Here is a 12270-nt window from a genome sequence, read left to right on the forward strand (position 1 = left end):
AAAATATAGTTTTTAATCTTTATATATTTTATATAATCGTATATGGTCAAAAAAAAACTGTTAACAATTAAATATTCAAATATCAATATTTATGTGCACTTTTTCTCTTTTACTTTTACATAAGAGTTTTCGATGTTACATTTTTAAAATTATTATTTCATTAAGTACAAACAAAAACAATTGAATTTAACTAATATTATTATTTCATTTCATAAATATATAAAATTATTACAATAAGGTCAAGTAAGGGATACAATTTAGACATATTTAAACATAAAAAACCAACTGGTTAAATGCATTCAATAGCAAAGAACTTTCAACTGCATTAGGTTAAATATACAATGAACTATGTAAGCTTTACAAAATATATATTAAGGAACCATTAGACTAGATGCAAAACTTAAGTACAAAATATCGAATCTCGGGATGGTTAAGGAACAATTTGAGTTATAGTTCGGAAGAGATTTCTATGGGAAGTTCCCTTAAGTTATTCGGGTCTTTTTAAAGACTCTATAACTGCCGCATGTCCACCGCGCTCCGCATAATCGAAGGCGGTCAGACCAAGCATGTCCTTCTCGTTGGGGTTCTCAAAATATGGCAGAACATATTGCACTACCTCCGGATGACCATGAAGTGCTGCTACATGCAGAGCTGTTCTGCCGGAAGGATCCGTCTGGGCAAGATCGGCACCGGCATATTGATAGGATTTCAATCGCACTATTGATCCTCGAGCAGCTGCTGCACATAGTTGCTCGCCGACAGCACGCGAAGATCCCGTCAAATGGGCACCACAATTAATAAGCAGCTGGATGATCTCATGGCTATCGTTGGACACGGCCTCCAACAAAGGAGTTCGATCATAGCGATCTCTCACATGCACGGATACACCATTCTGCAGCAGGTACTTAACGATCTCAACGTTCCCCAGTTGACAGGCCAAATGTAATGCAGTCCGCTGGTCATGATTCGTTCCAGATAAATCGGCACCATAGGCTTTCAAGTTGTTTATCTTCTTAAGATCACCTTCGGCCACAGCGGCGTTTATCATCGCCGGAAAGAGGGTTTCGCCCAGCTGATCGAGTTCTTGGGGCGAAGATAAGTGCAGTGATCGAGCCACCGCATCTACCAGATCGTAGTCCTCCATCTTCGGAGCCTTAACGGAGGTAAGTTCACCTCTCAAGTTTGACTGCATCATCTAAAAGGAAATAATTTAGGATGAAATTAGGAACACACAGTTAAATAACACAAATTTACCTGTTTTTTGACTTCCAATGACCACTCCTCTTTGCCAATGACATAGGCGAGTTTGGATAGCGCCGCCTCTGGGGTCATATCGTAGCCAGGAATCACACCCACATCGCAGAGAACTTTTCCCGTATCATAGATCTCCGCCACGGTTCCATTGGGACACTGCGTACAATTGATGATGATCACGCCCCGTTCGGCGGCCGTTTTTAGTTCATCGATTATATCCTTTCGATTTGATGGGATATTTCCTGATCCAAAAGATTGCAGGACTACACCGCGAATTGGTGGAGCCAAGAATGCTCGAAATGTGGAGTGTGAAATGCTCGGAAAGATGCGCAACAAACCCACATTTTCGTCCAGGTTTAGATGCACACAAAACCTTTCAATACTGCAAGGTCGGAAGATCAGACGATAATCCACATTCACATCGATGCCGATCCTCGCCAGTGGTGGTACATTTGGTGAATCGAAGGCATCCAAGGCATTCGAACTGACCTTAACCGTTCGATTGCCACGCATTAACTTGTGTCCAAAGAAGATGCAAACCTCCGGAATGATGTAGTTTCCAGCTATAATCAATGCAGATGTGAAATTGTCTTTGCCATCGGTTCGCGTCTCGAAAATAGGGATTTGGGAGCCCGTAATGATCACCGTCTTTCCCAGATTCTCCAGCATAAAGGACAATGCAGATGCTGTGTAGGATAGTGTGTCGGTGCCATGGAGCACTACAAATCCATCAAAAAACTCGTAGGATTGCTGTAAATAATAAATATATTAAGAATAGCTATAATTTTAGGGAACTAGAATTTGCACCTGGATATCGCTGGCTATCCTCGCCCAATCGTTCATCGTCATATTACTGCTGTCTAGCAGCGGTGTATATTCCGTGATCTGATAGATAATCCTACGATCCACACCCTGTACGAAGGGCAGAACCAGTGGAGCCATCGACGCAGATGCTCCAAAGCGACGTAACGCATACTCTTCGTCGTGGATGTTTGGATATTTGCGAATACTGCGCACCAGAGCATTGGGAATGGGAGCCAGCACTATAATATAACAAACATTGGTTAAATGTGCATTAATTTTCATAGTTGTTGATCTATAAAACATGTTTTTTCTGCATTAAAGTCAACTACTTAAAGCTTACGCACGCTTTTGTTGTCAATCAATAAATATTATTTAAACTAAACTTGATCGCTAATTAATCTATAAATCAGAGTAATTGATTTTCACGCCTCGTGTGCTTATTTTATATATTTTTTGTTAAGTTCTGATTGTAGAATACGTAATACCCAATGAGTAAATACTACAAGTCAATATTAGTTGTTTACAGCTTTATTTTCCAGAGTGGCTTTTTGAAAATAACACTCATCGTGGGAAATATCTACGTCTGTGATACCTTTTTTAAATACATACTGACTTATCTATAGCTTATAACTTATCTGTTTCCTCATATTAATTGTCATACAAACCTATTCTTTAGGTGCATTGCAAAAATGTTGTATCATGTATCTTATCTGGGTATATTTTTGGGACTCTCCTTGGTTATAAACAGACAATATATCATATTATATGATAACTAGTTAGATTTGGGGTTTCCGGACCTAAGCTTTATGAGGTAACTATCATATGAAAATAGTATTTGATATATTAAGTAATAAGTATGAATTGAATTTATAATATACAACATGAATAAAACTTGCATCATCATTTTAGTTTGTTATTGGAATTTAAGTTCTGATGATTTTGAACCTAACTTAGTCCCTATTAAATGCCAAAAACTTTAAACTTTCACAGTCTATTTACCATTCCGATCGTTTCGCACCATTCCTATAGTTCCACCCGTATAGATGACTTTCACCCGGGCCTCCTTCACATCTTGGGCCATCAGTTTTCCATCACTTTTGTTCCTCCGGATAGTGGGACTCGGTAGAGTGGGTGATGCCGGTGGCATACCTTTGTCCAGCGAAGTTAGCCTCTCATGACCATTGGTCTTTAGCACGGGAATATCCATTCCGTTCGCGGGCATGACTTACTGTATAATAATAAAAACGGAATACGAATTACGGACCGCGGTGCACCGGTTAGCGATTTCGCCTTATCACTAGATTTTTAGATAGTTTCGCTGTGCCGAAGCGTAAACAGAAAATCCATTAACAACCGGCTGCCTTTTGATTATTATTATTTGGGTATCTCGTTATCGGGTTAATCCGGATCCCAAATGCCAATAATAATATAAATAATAAAAATTCGCGGGGGAGCGACGTTATATAGCACGTGTTCTTGGGAGCACTTCGCGAAAGGAAATTGAAACGGAAAGAACAAATCACGGCAGCGCAATCGTTTATAAAGATAAGAACCTAAAGACTTTGGCCCACGACGTACATGACTAATCTAATGAAATTCAAATGAAATTCCGCTGATAGCAATATTTTGACCATAAATAAACTTCCAATCAGCTGGGCAACTATCGATAGACGTCTTCGTTCGACTTTAATTTTACGTATATTTTGTTTAGATCTTAAGACTGCCTTGTATATTGTTTCACTGTTTTATTTCAACTGGCATTAATCATCTGAATTCTCCCTTTTCCAGAATTTCTATATATAGCCTAATCTTACTTTTTTCTGTATTGATTTGTTTACACATTTCTAAGGTTTTTCTAACGATGCGGCAATGCTTTTTCAGGCGTTGCCAGATCAACAGATAAAACAAGTACACAGATTAAAAGCTAAATAAAAAAGCTATAAATTCATTTATAATTAATATTTTATATGATATATAATAACATATGTTAAATGCGTTCGAAAGTAGGTCACAGATCAATCTAATTATTAGAATTTGATTGGATTGGGTTGGATTATATACGAAAAATAAAGAATTTTTTGTTTGAAAATATTAACTCATTGAATAATTGTACAAGGGCTTACATGGGGTTTGTCCGAACCAAAGGTGTATTTCCAATATTTTAAAAATACAAAACAATAATTAAAATGTTTAAACATTTTATTGCTTGAAGAAAACATAGTTTACGAAGAAAATGTTCAAAAACTTTAACTTTGTACCTTATTAAGAAAATACATCTTGGAGTAAAGTTTATTTTGAACAAAAATGTTGAAGTCAAGAGTAACTAACACTAATGACTTTCTAAACAGCGGAACTGCTTGATACTATACCTCTAAAGATAAAGATTTTAGGACTATATTCTATAATATTCTAATAAGACAATAAAACCAATTGGTTATTTTTATGTCATTAAATTCATCTAAGCCTTTAATATATATATATAAAAAAGCCTGTTAAATTTTTCCCTGACTCATAATCTTTAAATTAAACAATATAGTAACAAAGTGCATATGAATTTTAATATAAATTATTAATTTTCTATGTCGTTTTCTTAATCAAGCCAAACTAGCCAACATAAAAGCTAAAATGCTAATATTTAACTCTGGCAACTCCCAGGCCGCCTTATGTTAAATTGGCGGTAAAACTGTAAAATAATTAAAAAAAAACTATTCATTTTTGGCGTGCGGTGAAATATTTAAAAATCGTTTTAATGAAATTACATATGGATTACATTTCGGTACGGATTTAGTGGACTATAGCTCGTTGTGGGCATGGCTGGCGGGCAAGTGCGGCTGAAGTTCCCGCCAAAAATCGGCGCGCTGTTGCATGAGTTCACTCTCTAGTTGGAAAATAGACGACGCGTCCTCCATTTTGGATCCCAAGCGGGCATATTCTACTGGATAACTAGACGCCGGACTCCAATTGGGCAAATGGAAAGTGGCATTTATGGGATTTGGATTGCTATTTGAAGGAAGTGATATTAGTTAACAGTGAAAAAAGTGTTATTGTGGTTCTTACCCGGTTTTGGCAAAGCTAACCCACAAATGGAGCATCAACTCGCGAAGTTCCAGATCTTTGCTAGTGGGCACTGCACTCACAAATAGTTCTCGTCCAATTGGGAATAAATACTGGAGCTCCTCAGCATGGCATGCTCCGTAGAACTCATTTCGGCCGCCCTTAAAAATCTCCGTAAAACTGGCGGCGCCCTTGTGATCAAAAAGGTAAACATACGTTGGGCCGACGCCATCTTGTGACATGCGAAGGCGTAGATACTCGTCGATTCCGGCCACAAACCAGCCATCCGAAATGAGCTAAAATGGTAAGAAATATTTGATTTCCCTATAAAATCTCTTTAGATCGGGAGTCCTTTACTTACATCGGTCAGATTTTGGTGGTTGGCCTTATCGTAATCGTGGCCCGCCTTAAAGTAGAAGCTCTCGATGCGTTTCGTTATCCTCTGCTGTATGGAATCCTCATGGTGATCGTAGTTCAGAACAACTGGCAGAACCTGCTCAAACTGAGCCTTAAACTCGGCCAACAGCGGGGGAAGATTAAGCAGAGCGGCTGTTTTCAAGAGACCCTCCTCCGCAGTAGCGCCCACAAGCAGTGGCAGTTCCAAACCATGGGGCTTCAGGGCATGGCGCGGTGGAACTGTGAGGAAAGCGTCATCGTGCTCCGGTTCAATGACTGGCGGAAAAGGGATCATCGGATCAAAGTCCCAGACCTACATCATACAAAGCAAGTTTGAGGTTAAGATTTTGTGGTCCCTTCACCTAATTTGTTTAATAACAACTTAAATGATTGCATTGTATTAACATTTTGCCATCTTTTTGTTGTTAATTATAACAAAAGTATTTTAAATAATCTTTGAATTATAGTGCCATTGATCCGTTGATAATGAAATTCATATTGAATGGTAAGCTAAACTATTGAGGTAACGTCTTGATTTAAATGTAAATTAAACCCGTTCATAACAAAAAAAAAAGAAAAGCACTTCTATTATATATGGGTTAAATTCTGATTGACTTTTTTCCTAATCTTTTAAATTTTTCATCTTTTAGGTTAGGAAAACTTACAAACATGTCGTATAAGGAGGCTACAATGTCCTCGGCTGGCCTCTGTCGCAGACAATCTAGCTTTTCCGGCCATTCTCCTGCGGAATCGCATCCTACCAGCTCGGCTAGTTTGGCGGCCCTGCCAGCTGCCACTCCTTTATGAGCTGGCTGTGCCCAGGGATTGAAGTAAGTGCCGGATTGGGCAATACCACGATGCAGTAAGCCGCGGGATTTCTCCGATAGCATGTGATATGTAACACTGGCGCCACCAGCGCTCTCGCCAAAAACAGTTACACTTTGTGGATCACCTCCAAAGGATCCTATATTCTCACGAACCCAACGCAGGACCTCCAGTTGATCCTTCAAGCCATTATTACCGGGACAATCGATCGTCTCTGTGCTGAGGAAACCTAAGGGTCCCAGTCGGAAGTTGGCCGAAACCAAGACAATGTCGTGATCTAACAGAAAATCCGGACCGTAGAAGCTGCTTATGCCTGAGCCACATTGCCATCCACCACCATGGAACCATACCATCACGGGCAGAGAACCATTAATCCTGGGAGTCTCCGGTGTGTAAACATTCAGGTACAGGCAATCCTCGGAGCCCTCGATTATCATGTCGCGACGGAAGGGATCACGCTGCAGGCAAATGGGTGCATCCTTAATTGCCAATCGTTCGCCTTCCCAAGCTGCCTTCGCCACTGGCGCCCGGAAACGTAGATCATCGAGTGGGGGCTCGGCATATGGTACACCCATAAATGCCCGCATATGCCGACCATTATGGGTAGTCAAATGACGTCCAATCAACCATCCGCCATGGGATAATCGCACATGCAAACTTTGAGAATTACGTCCATCGCTCCATTGGATGCAATTACACAGCAACAGAATCACTCGTATCGACCAGAGGCCAGCGGTGTTTATCATCGTGCTTGAAGTCCGACTTCAGACTGATTTCTCGGCTGCACAGCACGCGTAGTTTTAAGATTACAACATCATCATCATATAGCCAACAATCTCAGCTGGCCAGCTTCCGAAGCGAACTTGTTTGCCGAATTTTTTTAGCGGCCCGTCTCTTAGCTCATTAATTCTGCTTATTTTTTGTATACACTCAATGGAGTATTTTAAATATGTTAAGCAGTTCGAAAGTTTAATGTATTCCTGTTTTTTGTTTTTGGAAAACAATTTTAACAATTTTAAATCTATTCTATTTGTTTAATTGTAACACATATTTTCAGAAGCTTGTTTGTAGTAAACTATTTATGATGATGATGTGGTAATCATAGGGCTACTTGTGACTTTTATAGAATTTTAAACTAAAACAATTATTGATAAAACTATTTTATATTATAGGAACCAATATTTACAACTGAAAGAGTATGCAAATGGCACGTGGACGGATCGATATATTTTTTGCCACTTAACAGCGTAATCAGCATCAACATCGCCATCAGCACAACATCAAGCATCGACATAAATGTCTGATGCTTAAGTTTCGTTTTGGAACACTGCGCAAATTTGGCAAAAACTAGCCGAAAACCGTGGTTTGAGGTGTGCCGCTTAAGTCATTTATATATTATATTTTAATTGATTATGATAGATTTATGACTTGCGGTCAGGTATATGCGAAATTATTTGAAATTTTAATGAGATCATCTGCTGTATAGTGTTCTAATATAATTTTTACTTATAGGTTTTTCTGCTGCAACACTTCAACATTTCAAAACTTTCAACTTCAACGACACTTTCATCATACAACTACAACAATTACTACAACTACAACAACTACAGCAACTACAACAACTGCATCTATAACTTCACCAGAAATTATGGAAGATTAAGGTCAGATATACTACAATATATTTCTGCAATCATTGAAAGTTATGATTGTTGAGACTTTGTAAGTAAGAACTGCATTTTAATGCGGTATTAATTTAAGCTTTAGAAGTTACAATTTCTTATTCATATTGGGTTGATTAATGTATGTATATTTCCATATTACATTTCTTAACTCACCTGATCCCACTGTTTGCGTGTTAATGATACTATTTTGGCCAACGTTGGTTTGTCAATGACAAGGCATATTAAGTCAAGAACACGAGAACGATACTACAGCTATAATATATTTATAGTATTTTTGAGCAGATGCAGATAACATTCCCTTACTTTAAAATTGTGTTATAACGATCGTATCATTGGCCTTGCTTGGATCGGTTAAATCGGTCATAAACTATCAAGAAAATTTTTGAGCACTTAAAGAAATTGGGAAAATCTTAAATTTACTAGTAAAAAGTTATACTTTTGGAATTTATACGAGTGTTACTCTATAATATCTTTATTGTAAACTAAAAACAACTAGTTTAACTGATATTTTTAGAGTGTAGTGAAACCGTAAAAAGAGTGAGTCTCACCGATTATGTAATATGCAAATTTAAATTTTTCGGAATTCATCTGGGCATATTTATGAACCTGAGACATATTTGTTGGTGAGTCGAGCCCACCAATTTAAAAAAAAACCGAAAACTTGAAAGTTGTTAAAACAGAATAAAAATGCGCCAGGGAGACGAAATGTTATGTGAAATAAAAGAAGCGCACTTAAAAATGCCTTTGCATGCCGGAAAATGCCGTCGAGCTAATAGATCCCTTTGAAGTTTTTCACAAGAGACAGAAGAGAGAGAGAGAGCTGCTGATGAGGTAAAAAATTACTAAATTGTGGAATTTTGAATAGAGAAGGGGAAGGCCTTTTTTATTTTTAATTCATAACCTGACTTGAACTTTCCTTTTTTTTTCTGTTGGAACTTATATGTGAGAGAGGCAGAATCTGCTGCACCACCCATCGTTTTTGTCACATCCTGACAAATGTCCAGACCGGGCACACAGATTTATTTAGCTGCAAACAATTTTAATCCACTTGAGTGCCAATTTATCAGCCGGCAAACAAACAAACAAACCAAATTGATATGTGTTACCAAGTAACTATATATGTGGATGCATATGGTAGATGGGCACGGTGACTCAAGGACTTAATTCATTTCCCGTAGTCAACCCATATATATATATATATATAAATATTAAATGCTCACTCTTTGACCCATAATAAAAACTGGTAGCCGACCGGTTAGTCTGACTAGGTTTTCTTCTCCAAAAAATATATAAACCATACCTACAACCGGTTTATAATTGGGAACCTTATTTATAATAATATTTAAATTTGCTTTGAAATATTCAGCAATATTATTATATTATTTACTTAAATGAGGAATGATAACGTTATGAAGCGTGTCTTGTAAAGAACATTTGATGGTAATATGTCAATATTTTGGGTGATTCAAAATCAAAAACTATTTACTTGATCAGAAACTTATTCTGCTTCGAAAACCTCTGAGATTTCAAGGGATTTTTAGTTAACTTTTAAACATATTTTCAATTTAAATTTGTTGAATTTGAGACTGGAAAAAAAAGGGGAAAACTCTTGGGGTTGACAAGAAACCTTTTTTTTTTCGTGGGGGCAAAGGTGTAAAGGGGATTTGCTGCCCAACAGCGAAATGTAAAATGATTTATTGAAGGTGAAATATTTATTGTTGTTTTTTTTTTTTTTTTTTTTTCTGCATGATTGTTTTGCTGCCTATGTTTCGGTGTTTTGTTTCCACAGTAAACAATGGCTATGCGGCATCTTTTGAATACTTTCCACCTCCTTTGGAAAAAAGTGAAATAATTATTAACAAAAAAACAAGCGGCAAACATGGAACAACAGATGCTAACAGAAGGACGAGGCATCCAAAAACCCTCATCCCTTCCTTAAATATTTATTTATTCTGCGTTTTGGGTCAATTCCTCTGGTTTCATTTAATTAAAAAGAAAAGCCAACTCGCGAGGCATAATATCAAAAACAAAATACAAAAAGAACGAAGGGAATATAAATATCCAGTCACATGCATGGATATCTGGGTGTCCTTTTTGGGCTGCCCGACCGGCTTGTCCTGGTATTTACTTAGGATCAGGTGGTGAGCAGCAACCATTCCAATGCCGATTTTTCCCAAAACAATGCCAAGAAGCCGCCGCGGCGGCAAGCGAAGCCAAAATTTCAATTTCGCGGTTGCTGCATATTTTCCCAGCCTTTTTTTTTTTCTAACTTCACTCCACTTTGCCTTTGACTTTGCCAACAAGGGACAGGCCACTTTCGGCAATGGAATTTAAACGAATTTTTAAACAGGCCAACTTCCAAGTACCTCAAACCCTCTCAACCCCTCAGATTTTCCATGCCCATCTTAACTTTAAAGCCTACCAAAAAAACACCAAAGCAGAACTGAGAGCTTAAGCGATAATTGGCCACTAGGAAATGTCGATGATGTTGAATCGGGAAATGCAAATTGCCAATGTCCGGAACGGGCTTAGCCGCCTAAGTCCAATAACCCACAAAAAGAAAAAAAAAAAAACTTAGACTGTGGGCTTAGGTCCTGGCGACCTGACATGGATCAGTTTAAGCGTTCCAAGACGGAGCCAAACAAATTGATATGCAGCAGATGTTGCCAGGTTTACATCCATAATAGTAATAATAATCAGAGTCCAGGGAAAGTTTATGGCTAACCAAGAAGAACCTTAAATACGCTATATTATGAGAAATTAAAGTCATTTCTTGAGTATTTTAAAAGTGATATTATAGCATATAAGGAGCTAGTATTTGATATTTTAGATAAACTTAACATTTATGTTTAGTTTACTCTAGAAATTTTGGTAATTAATCCGAAATGATATCCAAACCATTTGACCCTTGGCCATCGGAAGTGTATGTTTAGGAAAATATCAAAATAAAGAGAAGCTTCAGATTCGTAGTTAGATTCAGATTTAGAGGATGTGGATGTGGATGTCGAAGCCTGTCAAAGGGATTAGCTCGCCTGATTGGACACGATGTGATTAACTTGTCGTCAACGCGGTGACTTTGCCGCTGAATGAGAATCTGAATCCGACTTTTGGTTTTTCCCGTTTCCCCGACTGTATAACGTTGACACGTTCCACGTTTCCACTAGAGAAAGTACCATCCCAGCCACCCACAACTAAACCCACCACCCAAAACCTTCTGTCCTCTTGCTAAACAAAAGTGCAAACATTGACAGACGGCTAACGAGGGAGAGGGAAGAGCAAGATTGGGGGTTGGGGATTTCGCAAAAAGTGTGGGTGTTGCGGAATTGCTAGGCCAAAATTAACCCATTACGCACTCCATTAACGCGCAGCTTGCCTATGCATGTGGGCCCCGGCTAATTAGTTGTGGCAGCTGATGCTCCACACTCCACACTCCACACTCTACTGATATTTTCCGTGCACATGTGTAGTTAATACAATTACCCAGCGACAGACAGGCGAAGTGCCACTCGCAAATTTAGTTATTCAGCTTGGTTTAATACAAATCGAATGCACCACACACACACATCTCACACAATTTAATCCAATATTTCGAAACAGAATTCAAATGATTTTTCAATAGGAATTTTAAAAGCTGTTTAGATGGATAAAAAACAAGAGGGAAATTTTTAAAATGTTTCACAGAATGCTTTAGTTTTTCTACTTTCACTTAATGGTTATTCATTTATAATAGCTTTTCTTTCGAATTATTAGGTATTTATATCGAAACCTTTTAATGACTTTAATTCAAGTCAAAGTTAGCAGTTCGATTTCTTTAAAAAAGAACTTAAATTTAATTGAGCTCATCTCTGGCTTAAACAACAAAAGCTAATATATAATGTTGCTTTTGTGGGCAATTATTGTTTTTTTTTTTTATATTTATTTACCTTGCTTGTAGTATTTCTCCTTGCCATGTAAAGGGGGCCCACCTTTATATTATTTTTATTTGTTTCGCTGCGCTCCTTTCAGATTCTTTCATTTCGAGTCAAGTGAATTCTCAAGTCGTTCACTCGATTGCCGGCTGCGGATTACGCGTCAGTGCATCCGAATGCCTGGCATTTTGCATTGCCAACAATCACAACAATTGGCCAACAAGCTAACGGGCCAACGGGCCAACGGTGAACAAGCCAACAACCATATTGTGTTGGCCATATGGCAGTCGGGGATTGGTTTGGTGGAGGTGGGGGGGGTTTGGGGATTGCGGTCTGGGATGATCCGC

At 38.2% G+C, this 12270-nt stretch overlaps 3 protein-coding genes across 10 annotated transcripts in view; 1 reads left to right on the forward strand and 2 right to left on the reverse strand.

Annotated features, from left to right (window-relative positions):
• Positions 1 to 4: 4 nt before the first annotated feature.
• LOC108110411 (L-asparaginase) lies at positions 5 to 3891 on the reverse strand. Of its 2 annotated transcripts, none has more exons than XM_017219481.2 (5): positions 3873 to 3891; positions 3058 to 3286; positions 2062 to 2297; positions 1255 to 2004; positions 5 to 1195 (listed from the first exon to the last, which is right to left on the reverse strand). In XM_017219481.2, the coding sequence occupies exons 2-5, from the start codon at positions 3278 to 3280 to the stop codon at positions 488 to 490; spliced, it is 1917 nt and encodes a 638-aa protein (XP_017074970.1). In that variant the 5' UTR covers positions 3281 to 3286; positions 3873 to 3891; the 3' UTR covers positions 5 to 487. The 2 variants fall into 2 exon arrangements, with proteins under 2 accessions (XP_017074970.1, XP_017074969.1); XM_017219480.2 differs by lacking the exon at positions 3873 to 3891 and adding an exon at positions 3637 to 3841.
• An 888-nt stretch (positions 3892 to 4779) lies between these two features.
• On the reverse strand, positions 4780 to 7178 carry LOC108110388 (venom carboxylesterase-6). The gene is made up of 4 exons (XM_017219434.1): positions 6174 to 7178; positions 5474 to 5821; positions 5116 to 5408; positions 4780 to 5058 (listed from the first exon to the last, which is right to left on the reverse strand). Exons 1-4 carry the CDS (start codon positions 7077 to 7079, stop codon positions 4851 to 4853), a joined length of 1755 nt encoding a protein of 584 aa, XP_017074923.1. The 5' UTR covers positions 7080 to 7178; the 3' UTR covers positions 4780 to 4850.
• Positions 7179 to 7931: 753 nt separating this feature from the next.
• LOC108110387 (DNA N6-methyl adenine demethylase) overlaps positions 7932 to 12270 on the forward strand; it is a 120770-nt gene continuing 116431 nt past the window's right edge. For all 7 annotated transcript variants that reach the window (XM_017219430.2, XM_017219433.2, XM_017219424.2 and 4 more), the window contains exon 1: positions 7932 to 7994. The gene's annotated coding sequence lies outside the window, so the exon portion shown is untranslated. The remainder of the gene's footprint in view (positions 7995 to 12270) is intronic.

The sequence above is a fragment of the Drosophila eugracilis genome, unplaced genomic scaffold, assembly GCF_018153835.1.
Source record: "Drosophila eugracilis isolate 14026-0451.02 unplaced genomic scaffold, ASM1815383v1 contig_2147, whole genome shotgun sequence".
NCBI classification, from domain to species: Eukaryota; Metazoa; Arthropoda; class Insecta; order Diptera; family Drosophilidae; genus Drosophila; species Drosophila eugracilis.

What these genes read in the sequence shown, in the direction of transcription:
- LOC108110411 (XM_017219481.2), bottom strand. Translation starts at nt 3,280, where the DNA reads ATGCCCGCGAACGGAATGGATATTCCCGTGCTAAAGACCAATGGTCAT. An exon ending in GGTGCGAAACGATCGGAATG is followed by an intron (nt 2,298 to 3,057) that starts GTAAATAGACTG and finishes GTTATATTATAG; the next exon opens with TGCTGGCTCCCATTCCCAAT. An exon ending in GGATAGCCAGCGATATCCAG is followed by an intron (nt 2,005 to 2,061) that starts GTGCAAATTCTA and finishes TATTATTTACAG; the next exon opens with CAATCCTACGAGTTTTTTGA.
- LOC108110388 (XM_017219434.1), bottom strand. Translation starts at nt 7,079, where the DNA reads ATGATAAACACCGCTGGCCTCTGGTCGATACGAGTGATTCTGTTGCTG. An exon ending in ACCACCAAAATCTGACCGAT is followed by an intron (nt 5,409 to 5,473) that starts GTAAGTAAAGGA and finishes TTACCATTTTAG; the next exon opens with CTCATTTCGGATGGCTGGTT. An exon ending in GTTAGCTTTGCCAAAACCGG is followed by an intron (nt 5,059 to 5,115) that starts GTAAGAACCACA and finishes TCCTTCAAATAG; the next exon opens with CAATCCAAATCCCATAAATG.